The sequence below is a fragment of the Cebus imitator genome, unplaced genomic scaffold (assembly GCF_001604975.1).
Source record: "Cebus imitator isolate Cc_AM_T3 unplaced genomic scaffold, Cebus_imitator-1.0 Scaffold161, whole genome shotgun sequence".
Taxonomy (NCBI): Eukaryota; Metazoa; Chordata; class Mammalia; order Primates; family Cebidae; genus Cebus; species Cebus imitator.
Genome location: NW_016107476.1, coordinates 2,915,929 through 2,933,129, shown reverse-complemented (window position 1 = coordinate 2,933,129; position 17,201 = coordinate 2,915,929). Strand labels below are relative to the sequence as shown.

Below are 17,201 nucleotides of genomic sequence, written 5' to 3'. Positions count from 1 at the left end.
TGAAGCACAGCTCCTACTCTCTCTCGCACGTGAGAGGAACTACTCCTGCCTGGATGAATCCAGCCAATGTTCTCATTTCTTGTTCTTCAAATAGTAAGTCTTAAATATGGCAGAGAGTGGTAGCTGTGGCTTTTATTTCTGAAAGGGGCATTTTTTTGAACAATCCGATAGAAAAATGGGCAAGGAACACAGGCAGTTTTCAGAAAATGAAACACGCAAGGCCTTTAGGCATAAGGAAAAGAAGCCCAACGTCACTCAGAGCGTCAGCAAACCCTCTCCCTAAGGTACAATTTTTCGCCTACTGAGTTAGCAAAAACCTAAATGTGGTGACATCCTTCATTGGCAAATCTTGAAAAAACTGGTGTTCCCATACACTGCTGGTGGAGTGTGAAATGGTGCAGCCTCTAGGGGGGAATCCAATAGTATTCATCCCAGTTACAAAGGCTTGGACCATTTAACCCAGCAATTCTACATAAAGGAATTTATTCTACAAATATTCATGCCTATGCAAAATAGTACTCATATAGAGTTATTCATTGCAGCATTATGTGTGTAACTATAAAAGATTTCAGGCAGGTTGGGCGCGGTGGCTCATGCTTGTAATCCCAGCACTTTGGGAGGCCAAGGCAGGCGGATCACGAGGTCAAGAGATTGAGACCATCAGGGCCAACGTGGTGAAACCCTGTCTCTACTAAAAAACACAAAAATTTAGCTGGGCATGGTGGCGCGCGCCTGTAGTCCCAGCTACTCGGGAGGCTGAGGCAGGAGAATTGCTTGAACCCCGGAGGCAGAGGTTGCAGTAAGTCGAGATCGCACCACTGCACTCCAGCCTGGCGACAAAGTGAGACTCTGTCTCAGAAAAAAAAAAAAAAAAAAAAAAAAAAAAGATTTCAGGCAATCCAGATGTACATTGAGGAGGGACAGATAAATCCATTATGATGCATGCATATATTGAAACACTAGGCAATTCCAGAAAGCGAGTGAGGAAGCTCTCTGATATGGAAAAACACTAAAACAAATGAAGTGTCAAAGTCAGGTGCAAATGGTGTGTATAACATGTTACTTTCTATGTAAAAAATAAGGAGGGATGAATGAAAATCTATCTTTGTATTTTCTTTGTATATGCTTTGGATGGATTTTCAAGAGGCTGAAAACAGTGCTTTGCATTGATGGGGAGGTTAGGAAGTGAGTTGATAGGGCACAAGGCCAGAAAAGACTCATCAATACAAACTTAAATATTTTCTGGATTTTGAATTACATGAACTTACCCAAAAGTCAACTTAAAAATTGAGAAGCTTGTAGTCCAGAAAAGCTGTAATTACTTGCATTAGAGACCATTTGCATACAGGTTGAGGAAGGAAGTGGTTTTCCAAGATAACATTCCAAGATTAATCGTAGTAAAACCTCTAGGATTTAGGAGCATAAGTGGCTTTTCATGAGGGCCAGATTTTCTGCAGAATGCTGTGTCATTTTGGGAGCTGGAACACACTCCTGGAGCTGACATCATCTTGCTTCTGAAGATACCATAGCAGGCATCATTCAAGCTAGGCACAAGCAGCCCAGAAGTTTTCTAACCATGATGTTAACCCAGCATAGACCCTAAAAGGGCCAGGGCCAAGAAATACCATTTCCCCACCATCCTCTGCACAGGACCCTGCTTTTAAAAGTCTACTTTATAAAGCATCACTAGTTATTCACGAAGGAGGTAGTATAAAAATTAAACACTGTTGAACTTGGCATTGATGTAGCGTGTCCTGAAATGAGTAGCCTGGAGACCCTGGGGTTGACAAGTTGGGAATGAAAAGTCCTATGGATAATTAGTGCATGTTTCACAGATGAAGGAACAGGTTCAGAGAGGCTAAGTGACTGCTGAGGATCACACAGCAACCTCAGGAGAGAGCTAAGTATGGAAGAACTGGGGTTTTTGACTCTTCAGCCCAGGACCTGCTCCATTAGGCCATTTGTCTTGACCCTCAGCATTCACACCCTGCTATCACATAGCAAATGGCCAGCAGTGTGGCGGTGTATGTGTGTGTGGAGGGAGTGGTGTAAGAAAACTGTGACGAGAAATTTCCTGGCTGATGCTGTTGGGAGCAGATCCCGGAGTCAGGGAATTTAACCGGGACGTTGCTGGACCACAGGTAGAAAGTGTCATTAAGTCCTGGGGGCTGATTTTTTGGTTAGACATGGGCAAAACAGTCAGTGCCCATGAGAGGGAGCCAGGACAGCCAAAGGCCTGGAAACTTCTATAAATGAGGGAACCTGATTATCATTTTCATGTGAAAGAGAGAGGACAATGGCTCTGTTTTTTAAGGGTAGAGTCTGGGTGTTCAGGGAGTTAGATTTGGGCTTAACTTGAGAAAAACTTGCTCGCAGCAAGACTTGGGAAGCAGAGGAATTGAGTATTTGCTTGGGTGAATGAGTTAGTGTCTTGACCTCCAAGGTCAAGTGGAGCCCTTGGCATGCTGCAGAAGGGATTTTGCATGACGGTGATTTAAGGTGGGTCAGTCTGACTTGTGGCCACAGGTTTTATGTATTTGCTGCTGTGGTTTTTGTATTTTTGTTGTGTCCGTGTACAAGGGATTTGATTTGTGTCCAGTTTTACTGTCTTTAACTTTAGTTTTCAAGAAGAAATGTCAAGTAGCTGTAAATTAAGATTTTATGGATGCTCTGTTGTTGAGCTGGATTTAAGGTATGTGAAGTCTTCCTCTTAACACTTAAAAGCTAAGAACTTCACTTCCTGGCTCTAATGTAATGACTGGGGCAGAGTGATTACAGCGTGGTGAGACAGCTGGGCAGCTGGGTGGACCTGTTTCTGAGTATACAGTAAACTAAAGATAAAAGGCAACTATTTGGTTCCCAAACCACCAATTAAACAAAATGCCTTAACTACTGACTTAAGCTGCTTCCTTCTTGTTTTGAAGTTACATTCTTCCTGTTTAACCCAAGTAAATACACCCAGCTGTTGGTCTCAGGGGAGGTTATTTTTTTCAACTAATTCATTCATTCACATGGGTTCAATAAAAAGATGTACAGTGAAAAGCCTCCCTCTCGCCCACACATCTTCCATTTGCCCAGTCCCTCAACTTGTTTTCTTGAGTCCCTTCCAGAATCACTTTGTGCAAATACAGACAAGATGAATATATATTCTTCTTCCTCCCTTATTACACAAAGGATCGCCTGCTAGACACATTGTTCCCTTATGCCTTTTTCCTCCTCACATTTTCTTGGAAATCTTTCCATATCCGTATACACAGGCATAACTTTTTTACAGCTCATTAAAATGTTTTATCATAAGGAGTTATCAAGGTCTAATTAACCTCTATTGATGGATAGTTGCTGTTAAAATATACTGTGCTCTCGTAAATAACATTTCACATGTGGAAGTAGGATAAATTTCCAGTAGCTCTGTGCATTTTAAATTTTCAATAAATATTAACAAATTGCCCTCCATGGATGCTGTACCCATTTACATTTCTACAAGCAATGTTTGAGAACACTTGTTTAAACCTGTAAATATTGTAGTTGGTTTTTTGCTAAACAGATGGGGAAAAATGCTATTTTATTATGGTAAGGCCAGGTATCTTTCCTTTAAAGAGTTATTTTGTATTTCCTGCTCTGTGATCTCTGTTTATATCCTTTGCCCATTTTCTGTTGGATTGTTGGTTTTTTATATGTTGATTCCCAGATACTCTTTTATATATTGAGGAAACTAACCCTTTAACATGAATTGCACATAAATTTTCCGTTTTGCCTTTTTTTTTGTTTTTTTCATTCCATTAAGGTATGTTTTGTCCTGCACAAGTTGTTGGGTTTTTTTTTTTCATGCAGTCACATTTATCAATCTTTCCTTCATGGCCTCTGGATTTTTTTATTTTTAATAGAGAAGGCGTTTCATCATATTGGCCAGGCTGGTCTTGAACTCCTAACCCTCGTGATCCACCCACCTCGGCCTCCCAAAGTGCTGGGATTACAGGCGTGCGCCACCACACCGGGCGGCTTCTGGATTTTAAGTAATAGAAAGTAAGGTCATTTACACATTGAAATTTTAGAAATTCTCCCGAGTTTTTCTAGAACTTTCATATTTACATTTTCTCACCAAAATCTTGAATTCATTTGTAGTTTATCCTTTATCTTTTTGTAGATTGCTCTCCAGTTGTCCCAATATCATTGACTGACTAGATCATCTTTTCCCTCTGGTTTGAGATGCCCGTTTTTAATCACACACTAACTTCAAGGAAAACCTAGCAAGAGCTCCTTCCCAGAAGCTTCTTCCCGAGACGTGGCTTTGTTTTCCTGTGTCCATCTCCCCGACATGCCCACTGAAGACTGACATTTCTTCCTGCTTACAGCACCCACCAGCTTCTCCCCAGAGCATCCTGGGTGCAAAAGGGAACCCTACCCCGCTGATCCGGAGCAGATGCAGCTGGCCTGGTGTGGCAGGGCATTTCCATCATCTCCCAAGTCCCAGGCCTGTCAAGGGAACGGCAGTGAGGAAATTCCAGTGGGGAGCAGAAGGCAACATCATTGCTTAAACATGACTCACTTGGCCCATTTGCAGTCTTGGCCAGAACTAGGGTTGGTTTTGAGAATAGTAACGGAGAATGTCATTTCTCCAGGGGTTTTGGAGAACTAAGGATTCGGTGCAGGGCTTGAGACGTCGGGAGGAAACCTGAATATTTATAGCCTTCTCTGCTGAAGACATGCTAGTGACTTAAGGATCCAGAGAGCAACTTTACTTGGTGTCTTTTCTCCAGTTTTGCAAGGCATTGGATCTCCTATGGCTTCCTCAATTAGGACACTCAATCTCTGTGGATTTACCGGTGTTCTCACTCCTTCATTACAGAATTTCAGCCCCAATATTGGTTGTCTCAGTGGTGGATGCTGATTGTCCCTCCAGTCTGACTGTGGTCTAGAGACCTGGCCTTTGTCTAGCTTGGCAGGAGCAGACCTGGTGGGGCTGACCACCCAGTAAAGGATGGGGTTGTGGGTGGCTGTGGTCAGTGATGGGTTACTAGTGATGGGGGCTGTGGTTAGCTTCTGCAGCAGCCCCAGTTGGGTCAGTGAGCGTTTTGCTGCTGGCCTGTGCTGGCTACTGAGAAGGCAGGAGGTATAACTAGGACTTAGGGAAGACCACAGGCACAAAGTCCAATGACCTGGCTGCCTTTCTTACTAGCCCTGGGCACGTAAGCCCTCGCCTTGGGCCAGCCCTCCACATCGGGGTTTCTCCAACCATAATGTGGGTGTTAATAGTGTCTCTGTGGATTAAATGAGATAGTGCATGAAATTGCTCAAGACAGCACTGGCAGCTGGGAGGCAGTTGGTAAAAGTGAGCAGAGACCTTGCCCTAAAGATGCACAAACTCAGCTGAGAAAGCTGCCAGAATGTTCAGCTGCCTAGCAGGAGGTAAGTCAAGAAGATTGAACTGGGGGTTGTCAGTGCAGAACACAGATTTGGTGGTTTTTTTTCCGGATTCTTCAAATGGGTCTTTGGAGCCTTCTTCTAGGGAACTGGAGAAAGCTCTGGCACTGGTGTTTGTTGAGTGGGTAGGAGGCAGGGTTGTTAACCTTTCCTGCCCCTTCTTTCCTCTTAGGAATGTTTTTGACTCAACCCCAGTCTCAGGGCCCTGAACCCCCTGTCTCCTCCTGCAGGTCAGAGTGGGAGCATTCCAGTTCAGTTCCACTCCTCATCTGGAATTCCCCTTGGATTCATTTTCAACCCAACAGGAAGTGAAGGCAAAAATCAAGAGGATGGTTTTCAAGTATGTATGATCAGATACTGCTGTGGTTACGGTGAGGCCAGCTACTCTTAAAATCGCTCCCTTGAAGGGTTTGGCCCTGCTCTGCGCTCACAGAGAGGACTGTGGGCTGCTTTCAGGAGCCTAGCTGGGCACAGAGGGTCATGCGAATTCCATGTTCAAGGCTGCCCCTCCTTATTGCATGACAATGTCCCAGGTGGGAATTTAAGTGCAAGCAAAAAAATTGCTGCTGTGAGGCATAGTTGTCAATTACCCAGGAGAAAGTGCTGTTGAAGGTCACAAATAGGATTTAGAGCCTGGAGGGACAGGAAGAACACTGAGTCTTAGTCCCGTTTCTGTCCCTTGTGACCACTGCAGCTGGACAGTTCACCACACTTCTCTGAGCCTTGTTTTTGTGGTCTAAAAAGAGTGCCCCTCTGTTATTGAGAGTGCTTTAAAAATTGTGAATATCTGGTTATGTGCTAGTCTGTTCTTGCATTGCTATAAAGAAATATCTGAGGCTGGGTAAATTACGAAGAAAAGAACTTTTGTTGGCTCATCTGCAGGCTGTGCAGGAANAAAAAAAAAAAAAAAAAAAAAAAAAAAAGATTTCAGGCAATCCAGATGTACATTGAGGAGGGACAGATAAATCCATTATGATGCATGCATATATTGAAACACTAGGCAATTCCAGAAAGCGAGTGAGGAAGCTCTCTGATATGGAAAAACACTAAAACAAATGAAGTGTCAAAGTCAGGTGCAAATGGTGTGTATAACATGTTACTTTCTATGTAAAAAATAAGGAGGGATGAATGAAAATCTATCTTTGTATTTTCTTTGTATATGCTTTGGATGGATTTTCAAGAGGCTGAAAACAGTGCTTTGCATTGATGGGGAGGTTAGGAAGTGAGTTGATAGGGCACAAGGCCAGAAAAGACTCATCAATACAAACTTAAATATTTTCTGGATTTTGAATTACATGAACTTACCCAAAAGTCAACTTAAAAATTGAGAAGCTTGTAGTCCAGAAAAGCTGTAATTACTTGCATTAGAGACCATTTGCATACAGGTTGAGGAAGGAAGTGGTTTTCCAAGATAACATTCCAAGATTAATCGTAGTAAAACCTCTAGGATTTAGGAGCATAAGTGGCTTTTCATGAGGGCCAGATTTTCTGCAGAATGCTGTGTCATTTTGGGAGCTGGAACACACTCCTGGAGCTGACATCATCTTGCTTCTGAAGATACCATAGCAGGCATCATTCAAGCTAGGCACAAGCAGCCCAGAAGTTTTCTAACCATGATGTTAACCCAGCATAGACCCTAAAAGGGCCAGGGCCAAGAAATACCATTTCCCCACCATCCTCTGCACAGGACCCTGCTTTTAAAAGTCTACTTTATAAAGCATCACTAGTTATTCACGAAGGAGGTAGTATAAAAATTAAACACTGTTGAACTTGGCATTGATGTAGCGTGTCCTGAAATGAGTAGCCTGGAGACCCTGGGGTTGACAAGTTGGGAATGAAAAGTCCTATGGATAATTAGTGCATGTTTCACAGATGAAGGAACAGGTTCAGAGAGGCTAAGTGACTGCTGAGGATCACACAGCAACCTCAGGAGAGAGCTAAGTATGGAAGAACTGGGGTTTTTGACTCTTCAGCCCAGGACCTGCTCCATTAGGCCATTTGTCTTGACCCTCAGCATTCACACCCTGCTATCACATAGCAAATGGCCAGCAGTGTGGCGGTGTATGTGTGTGTGGAGGGAGTGGTGTAAGAAAACTGTGACGAGAAATTTCCTGGCTGATGCTGTTGGGAGCAGATCCCGGAGTCAGGGAATTTAACCGGGACGTTGCTGGACCACAGGTAGAAAGTGTCATTAAGTCCTGGGGGCTGATTTTTTGGTTAGACATGGGCAAAACAGTCAGTGCCCATGAGAGGGAGCCAGGACAGCCAAAGGCCTGGAAACTTCTATAAATGAGGGAACCTGATTATCATTTTCATGTGAAAGAGAGAGGACAATGGCTCTGTTTTTTAAGGGTAGAGTCTGGGTGTTCAGGGAGTTAGATTTGGGCTTAACTTGAGAAAAACTTGCTCGCAGCAAGACTTGGGAAGCAGAGGAATTGAGTATTTGCTTGGGTGAATGAGTTAGTGTCTTGACCTCCAAGGTCAAGTGGAGCCCTTGGCATGCTGCAGAAGGGATTTTGCATGACGGTGATTTAAGGTGGGTCAGTCTGACTTGTGGCCACAGGTTTTATGTATTTGCTGCTGTGGTTTTTGTATTTTTGTTGTGTCCGTGTACAAGGGATTTGATTTGTGTCCAGTTTTACTGTCTTTAACTTTAGTTTTCAAGAAGAAATGTCAAGTAGCTGTAAATTAAGATTTTATGGATGCTCTGTTGTTGAGCTGGATTTAAGGTATGTGAAGTCTTCCTCTTAACACTTAAAAGCTAAGAACTTCACTTCCTGGCTCTAATGTAATGACTGGGGCAGAGTGATTACAGCGTGGTGAGACAGCTGGGCAGCTGGGTGGACCTGTTTCTGAGTATACAGTAAACTAAAGATAAAAGGCAACTATTTGGTTCCCAAACCACCAATTAAACAAAATGCCTTAACTACTGACTTAAGCTGCTTCCTTCTTGTTTTGAAGTTACATTCTTCCTGTTTAACCCAAGTAAATACACCCAGCTGTTGGTCTCAGGGGAGGTTATTTTTTTCAACTAATTCATTCATTCACATGGGTTCAATAAAAAGATGTACAGTGAAAAGCCTCCCTCTCGCCCACACATCTTCCATTTGCCCAGTCCCTCAACTTGTTTTCTTGAGTCCCTTCCAGAATCACTTTGTGCAAATACAGACAAGATGAATATATATTCTTCTTCCTCCCTTATTACACAAAGGATCGCCTGCTAGACACATTGTTCCCTTATGCCTTTTTCCTCCTCACATTTTCTTGGAAATCTTTCCATATCCGTATACACAGGCATAACTTTTTTACAGCTCATTAAAATGTTTTATCATAAGGAGTTATCAAGGTCTAATTAACCTCTATTGATGGATAGTTGCTGTTAAAATATACTGTGCTCTCGTAAATAACATTTCACATGTGGAAGTAGGATAAATTTCCAGTAGCTCTGTGCATTTTAAATTTTCAATAAATATTAACAAATTGCCCTCCATGGATGCTGTACCCATTTACATTTCTACAAGCAATGTTTGAGAACACTTGTTTAAACCTGTAAATATTGTAGTTGGTTTTTTGCTAAACAGATGGGGAAAAATGCTATTTTATTATGGTAAGGCCAGGTATCTTTCCTTTAAAGAGTTATTTTGTATTTCCTGCTCTGTGATCTCTGTTTATATCCTTTGCCCATTTTCTGTTGGATTGTTGGTTTTTTATATGTTGATTCCCAGATACTCTTTTATATATTGAGGAAACTAACCCTTTAACATGAATTGCACATAAATTTTCCGTTTTGCCTTTTTTTTTGTTTTTTTCATTCCATTAAGGTATGTTTTGTCCTGCACAAGTTGTTGGGTTTTTTTTTTTCATGCAGTCACATTTATCAATCTTTCCTTCATGGCCTCTGGATTTTTTTATTTTTAATAGAGAAGGCGTTTCATCATATTGGCCAGGCTGGTCTTGAACTCCTAACCCTCGTGATCCACCCACCTCGGCCTCCCAAAGTGCTGGGATTACAGGCGTGCGCCACCACACCGGGCGGCTTCTGGATTTTAAGTAATAGAAAGTAAGGTCATTTACACATTGAAATTTTAGAAATTCTCCCGAGTTTTTCTAGAACTTTCATATTTACATTTTCTCACCAAAATCTTGAATTCATTTGTAGTTTATCCTTTATCTTTTTGTAGATTGCTCTCCAGTTGTCCCAATATCATTGACTGACTAGATCATCTTTTCCCTCTGGTTTGAGATGCCCGTTTTTAATCACACACTAACTTCAAGGAAAACCTAGCAAGAGCTCCTTCCCAGAAGCTTCTTCCCGAGACGTGGCTTTGTTTTCCTGTGTCCATCTCCCCGACATGCCCACTGAAGACTGACATTTCTTCCTGCTTACAGCACCCACCAGCTTCTCCCCAGAGCATCCTGGGTGCAAAAGGGAACCCTACCCCGCTGATCCGGAGCAGATGCAGCTGGCCTGGTGTGGCAGGGCATTTCCATCATCTCCCAAGTCCCAGGCCTGTCAAGGGAACGGCAGTGAGGAAATTCCAGTGGGGAGCAGAAGGCAACATCATTGCTTAAACATGACTCACTTGGCCCATTTGCAGTCTTGGCCAGAACTAGGGTTGGTTTTGAGAATAGTAACGGAGAATGTCATTTCTCCAGGGGTTTTGGAGAACTAAGGATTCGGTGCAGGGCTTGAGACGTCGGGAGGAAACCTGAATATTTATAGCCTTCTCTGCTGAAGACATGCTAGTGACTTAAGGATCCAGAGAGCAACTTTACTTGGTGTCTTTTCTCCAGTTTTGCAAGGCATTGGATCTCCTATGGCTTCCTCAATTAGGACACTCAATCTCTGTGGATTTACCGGTGTTCTCACTCCTTCATTACAGAATTTCAGCCCCAATATTGGTTGTCTCAGTGGTGGATGCTGATTGTCCCTCCAGTCTGACTGTGGTCTAGAGACCTGGCCTTTGTCTAGCTTGGCAGGAGCAGACCTGGTGGGGCTGACCACCCAGTAAAGGATGGGGTTGTGGGTGGCTGTGGTCAGTGATGGGTTACTAGTGATGGGGGCTGTGGTTAGCTTCTGCAGCAGCCCCAGTTGGGTCAGTGAGCGTTTTGCTGCTGGCCTGTGCTGGCTACTGAGAAGGCAGGAGGTATAACTAGGACTTAGGGAAGACCACAGGCACAAAGTCCAATGACCTGGCTGCCTTTCTTACTAGCCCTGGGCACGTAAGCCCTCGCCTTGGGCCAGCCCTCCACATCGGGGTTTCTCCAACCATAATGTGGGTGTTAATAGTGTCTCTGTGGATTAAATGAGATAGTGCATGAAATTGCTCAAGACAGCACTGGCAGCTGGGAGGCAGTTGGTAAAAGTGAGCAGAGACCTTGCCCTAAAGATGCACAAACTCAGCTGAGAAAGCTGCCAGAATGTTCAGCTGCCTAGCAGGAGGTAAGTCAAGAAGATTGAACTGGGGGTTGTCAGTGCAGAACACAGATTTGGTGGTTTTTTTTCCGGATTCTTCAAATGGGTCTTTGGAGCCTTCTTCTAGGGAACTGGAGAAAGCTCTGGCACTGGTGTTTGTTGAGTGGGTAGGAGGCAGGGTTGTTAACCTTTCCTGCCCCTTCTTTCCTCTTAGGAATGTTTTTGACTCAACCCCAGTCTCAGGGCCCTGAACCCCCTGTCTCCTCCTGCAGGTCAGAGTGGGAGCATTCCAGTTCAGTTCCACTCCTCATCTGGAATTCCCCTTGGATTCATTTTCAACCCAACAGGAAGTGAAGGCAAAAATCAAGAGGATGGTTTTCAAGTATGTATGATCAGATACTGCTGTGGTTACGGTGAGGCCAGCTACTCTTAAAATCGCTCCCTTGAAGGGTTTGGCCCTGCTCTGCGCTCACAGAGAGGACTGTGGGCTGCTTTCAGGAGCCTAGCTGGGCACAGAGGGTCATGCGAATTCCATGTTCAAGGCTGCCCCTCCTTATTGCATGACAATGTCCCAGGTGGGAATTTAAGTGCAAGCAAAAAAATTGCTGCTGTGAGGCATAGTTGTCAATTACCCAGGAGAAAGTGCTGTTGAAGGTCACAAATAGGATTTAGAGCCTGGAGGGACAGGAAGAACACTGAGTCTTAGTCCCGTTTCTGTCCCTTGTGACCACTGCAGCTGGACAGTTCACCACACTTCTCTGAGCCTTGTTTTTGTGGTCTAAAAAGAGTGCCCCTCTGTTATTGAGAGTGCTTTAAAAATTGTGAATATCTTCTAATGTGTTAGTCTGTTCTTGCATTGCTATAAAGAAATATCTGAGGCTGGGTAAATTACGAAGAAAAGAACTTTTGTTGGCTCATCTGCAGGCTGTGCAGGAAGCATAGCACCAACATCTGCTGCTGGTAAGGGCCTCGGGAAGCTTCCAGTCATGGTGGAAGGCAAAGGGGGAGCAGGTGTATCACATGGCAAGAGCAGGAGCAAGAGAGAGGAGGAGGGGCCACACATTTTAAAACAACCAGGTCTTATGTGAATTCGCTCATCACCAAGGGGATGGTGCCAAGCCGTTCATGAGGGGTCTGCCCCTATGATCCAGACACCTCCCACCAGGCCCCAGGTCTGATAGGCCTGGGACCTGGTAGGAGGGGTTACAGTTCAACATGAGATTTGGAGGGGACAGACATCCAAACAATATCACCCCCTAAATATACGTATAATCATATGTTTGCTTTACCCATATTATAAGTTAGCTGATGTGTTCACTGAATATGATGTGTGTATGCACTCATGTTTTTATACACCTATATTTTGTGTATAAATATTTTATTTACATACACATATAAATATGCATGTGATACATAGCTATATGCATATATACATATGCACATATTTATACATGTGTGTATATATATACACACACACATACATAGTGTTCCAAGCCCTCACAGAAAAATGACTTTGATTTGCCCCTTGCCACCCTGGTCTCTGGACTCACTCTGGGCTCCTGCTGCCCCTTGTACTAGTATCCACTGAAGTCCTCCAAAGTCCATGGTCACGACCATTTATGGCTGTCTCCTTCATTGCAAAGGCCCTGAGCTCTGAGAGCCTTTTCCCAGTTGCAGGCCTCTGCAGGTCTACCAGTGCCCTCAAGAAGCCTGAGGCCCCACAATGGGTACAGGAGGGACTCTGGGAGCCCTGCAGGCCTCAAGAATGTCCTAGGAACCCTCACTGACTTTTACCTGAGACTATCTATCCCAGCCCCTCCCTCTGCCCTTGAACAGATTAAGGGGCAAGTCATCATGCAAGAAAGTACAAAAGGAAAGAGCTCGTGAATATGTGTTTAAAAAATATATTACTGCACATCCGCCTTTTCTTCTTCCCCAGGAGCCTTTGTGCCCTTGGGGCCTCCAATATTTGGTTTCTTACAGAGAATAATCTCAGCTTTGCTCCGTATATTTGACTAAGACACACAGTGCAGGTGCTTCCTCCCAGGTTTGTGGAATCATTCTCTGGTCTTGGTGTATTTAGGAATATGTGCTTTTTTGCTTTTTTTTTTTTTTTTTTTTTTTAAACAGTCTCACTCTGTTGTCTAGGCTGGAGTGTAGTGGTGCTATCTTGACTCACTGCAACCTCCACCTCCCAGGCTCACACCACCCTCCTACCTCAGCCTCCCAAATAGCTAGGACAGCAGGCCTGCACCACCACACTGGGCTTATTTTTCTATTTTTTGTAGACACGGGGTTTTGCCATGTTGCCCAGGCTGGTCTTGAACTGAGCGCAAGCAATCCACCTGCCTTGCCCTCTCAAAGTGCTGGGATTACAGGTGTGAGCCACTGTACCCAGCCAGGAATCTGCACTTTTAAAAGACTCCCCACCCTTCCCTATGACTGTTATCCACACTAACTTTTTAAAAACAGCTTTATGGAGATATATTTTATGTACCATAAAGTTAACACATTAAATGTGTACAATTCAGTGGTTTTGAGTATATTTATAGAGTTAAGCAACTTTCATCACCTCACAAAAACACCTTGTAAATAGACATTTTTTCCAAAGAAGATAGACAAATGGTAAATTAGTACACAAAAAGATTGTCAACATCATTAACTATTAAGGAAATGCAGATCAGAACCTCAGTGAGCTACCATATCATAGCCACTATGATGGCTCAAAAACTGACAAAAACAAGTGTTGATAAGTCTGTGGAAAAAGCAGAGCCCTTATCTGTTGCTTGTGGGATTGTAAAATGATGCCTGCCACGTTGGAAAAAAAGTTTGGCAGTTCCTCAAAATGTTAAACATAGACTTAGCATATGACCCTGCAATTCCACTTCAGGAGAATTAAAAACGTGCACACAAAAACACTTGTATGTTAATGTTCATACCAGTGTTATTTATAGCAGCTCCAAAATGAAAATAATACAGAATGCCCAACTGATATTTATAGACAAAATGTGGTATATCCAAACAATGGAATACTACTCAGCTGTAAGAATGAATGAAGTACTGATTCACACTATAGCATGGAGGAATCTTGAAAACACTATGCTAAGTGAAAGAAGCCAGGCATAAAAGGAGACATACTATATGACTCTTTTTTTTTTAATGAAGTGTCTAGAATAGGCAAATCCATGAATATAAAAAGTAGATGAGTCATTGCCAAGGGCTGAAGGGAATGAGGAATGGCTGTTAATGGGTACAGGGCTGCTTTTTGGGGTAAAGAATATGCCTTGGTCTTGGGTAGTGGTGATGGGTGCGCAGCTTTGTGAATATACTAAATATCGCTGAATTGTACACTTTAAAAGTGTGAATTTTATGTTGTATAAGTTATATCAATAAGGTAGTTTAAAAAAAAACTTTACCCATTACATGCAGTATGCATTTTCAGGAGAAAAAGGCTGGTTAAGTTTAGGGCTCAAAGTCAAAGACCATTTGGGTGACTTTGACTCAAGGAATTCAGCTCTGCTCTTGTCTGAAAAACTAAACAAATCTCAAAAAATTGGTCCAAAAAGGACCAAGGAGCATTAGAGATCATCTAGTATGTATTCCATCTCCTTATTTTACAGAGGAGGATACTGAGATTGAGAAGAAACAGGTGCCCTGGCCAGGATCAGCGGGGTTACACTGACAATTCAGTAGGCCCCGCCCAGCTGTCCTTTCCCACCTCCCACCATGCTCCCTCTTCCACACCCTCACCCCAGATAATTAGTTGAGCTTCTTTTCAGCTGTCTTGAGGTCATAACTAAAGGCTTGAGACCGTTATTTATGACATGAAATGCAGAGACACACTAAGATTGAGGACACTGGGGGTGGAGAATGAAGACTTCTTAGGTGTCTGAACCAGGTCAGCTCTTCTGGTGCTGTGTATGGTTAGCACTTATGTATCCCAGGACAACTGTAAGTGACAACAAACAAGGAAAGGAGGCGCGGATTTTTGGCCCCAGTTGTGGGGTCACTGAGGACACTAAAAATGAAGACAGGCTGTTATGAATCAGAACGAGGAACATGGGCCAAATGGGAGTGATGACCTCTCCGGGGTACTTTCTTCTTTTTCTACAGCGAAGTTTTGTTTTTAAATTTTAAGCTTTCGTAGGTACACAGTAGGTGTATATACTTATGTGGTACACGAGATGTTTTGATACAGGCATGCAATGAGTAATAATTACATCACGAAAAATGGGGTATCCATCCCCTCGAGCAAGCGACAGTGAAATGTTGGAAGCTGGACTGATGAGGGCAGCTCAACCCAAACCTAGGACACTTGACTTTCTAGACCAAGGCAGTCTCCCAAAAGCATGTTTTGAGGTAGCTAAGAAACTACTCTGACAACCACGTTATTGCTACTTTGCAAGAAGTTTAAAAAATATTACAGTCAAACCTTCCAACATTGCACCCCATGATGACATAAAATCAAGATAAGACCTGGCTGGTGATTGGTTCCTGAATGCACAGAGCTCCCGGCCGCTGGCTGCCCAGGCATGCTCATTTCATTAATCTCACAGGAACACAACTCCGGGTTTCCTGTGACTGCATGTTTCGGACTCTCTCCATAGCTTCGTCCCCACTTTACCTTAGCACAAAATCCTTTATGGCCTTCCCGGGCCCCTTTCAAACCACATTAACATTTTAATATGGCTTTTAGGTTAGTTAGAATTACAAAGTATTTTGTCCTTTTTTTTCTTAATATTATTTGGTATGTGCTTTTACATAAAGCTATATTATTTTTCACATTGCTCCTTTTTAATGATTATTTAATAATCCGAGTTCAGCTATCAAAATATATTTTATCATTCTCCTAAAAGGCAACATTTAGGTTAATTCCAGGATTTTTGTCTATTGCTGAAAAAAAGAACCTGTACCTACAGTGAGGTTTTCTTCCCTCCCCCCCGCCCTTTTTTTTTTTTTTTGAGATGGAGTTTCACTGTTGTCACCCAGGCTGGAGTGCAGTGGCACGATCTCAGCTCACTGCAACCTCTGCCTCCCTTGTTCAAGTGATTCTTCTGCCTCAGCCTCCCGATAACTGAAATTACAGGCCTCTACCACCACACCCAGCTAATTTTTAAAATTATTATTTTAAGTCGACATGAGGTTTTGCCATGTTGGCCAGGCTGGTCTTGAACTCCTGACCTTGGGTGATCCACCCTCCTCGGCCTCCCAATAATGCTGAGATTACAGGCATGAGCCCCTGTGCCTGGCTTCTTAGGAACTATTTTTCAAAGTCTGTTTCATGACTTACTGACATCAGAATGACTTGCAGGGAGGTGAGGTGGGGAGGGAGTGCTGGTTTGAAATCTAGATTCTCAGGCCAGATTACAAATTATCAGGGAATAGGACCTGAAAATCTGTATCTGAGAGATTTTTAAGAGTGCTAGAATTTGAGACTAGACTCAAAAGATAAACTTCTTTACAGTAGGCTGCTGTGGGTTCATTTTGGTAACAGCTACCCACTAGGTCCTCAGAGGTGCTGGACCCAGCATTTAATCTTCTTACAATACTATTTTTTTCCCCTTTTAACATGGAAGGATACTGGGACTCAGGTCAAGTAAGTTTTCCAAGTTTATCTGCTAAGATATTGCAGAAGTAATATTTGGGCCCCTTCAACTCTGGAGCTCATAGTCTTAATTACTTGGCTGCACTGATAGCAAAGTGTTTTGATTCTAGTCCTCCCTCCCCCCAACAGTTCATGCATGGCAATCATAACCCCCCCAAGACAGTAGCTGATCTGTGCGCCTTCAACTTGAAACCTAGTTTAGTCCAATTTGAGACAAATTAGAAAAATCCTGGTGAGACTCTGGCCTCAGAGCCCTACTATCTGGAAGCAGACCGTGAGCTCAGAACAGACTCTCAGGCAGAAATGCTCCCTGGAGTAAGTGAAGGGATTTCTTTTCAGTTTTCAGAGGTCAAGCCATGGGGAATCGCACCTTACCTTGGTCTCAAGCCAGCAGACAGGGTTCTTGTGGGGAAGCCTTCACACGGTGCCAAGGTAGAGAGGGTGACAGCATCGGTGTCACTGTGCTGAGCAGGGTGAAGGGTAAACACTGGCAGGCATGTGCAGTGGACAGCTGGGCTCTCATGTCCCTGAAACTTACTTTCTCTGTAACCACAGGCTGATGGTTGTGAAGAGGGAGGCCCAGAACCATTAGAAAATCTGGATGGGCCAGCCATGGTGGCTCACACCTGTAATCCCAAGACTTTGGGAGGCCAAGGCAGGCGGATCACCTGAGGTCAGGCGTTCGAGACCAGCCTGGCCAACATGGTGAAACCCCATCTCTACTAAAAATACAAAAATTAGCAGGGCTTGGTTGTGGGT

General features: G+C 43.5%; 1 protein-coding gene across 1 annotated transcript in view; it reads left to right on the top strand.

Moving 5' to 3' along the window:
- VWA2 (von Willebrand factor A domain containing 2) overlaps positions 1-17,201 on the top strand; it is a 52,781-nt gene that overhangs the window by 14,146 nt on the left and 21,434 nt on the right. Inside the window, exon 5 of the mRNA XM_017543862.2 lies at positions 5,652-5,761. Coding sequence (XP_017399351.1) covers positions 5,652-5,761 — 110 coding nt within the window. The remainder of the gene's footprint in view (positions 1-5,651; positions 5,762-17,201) is intronic.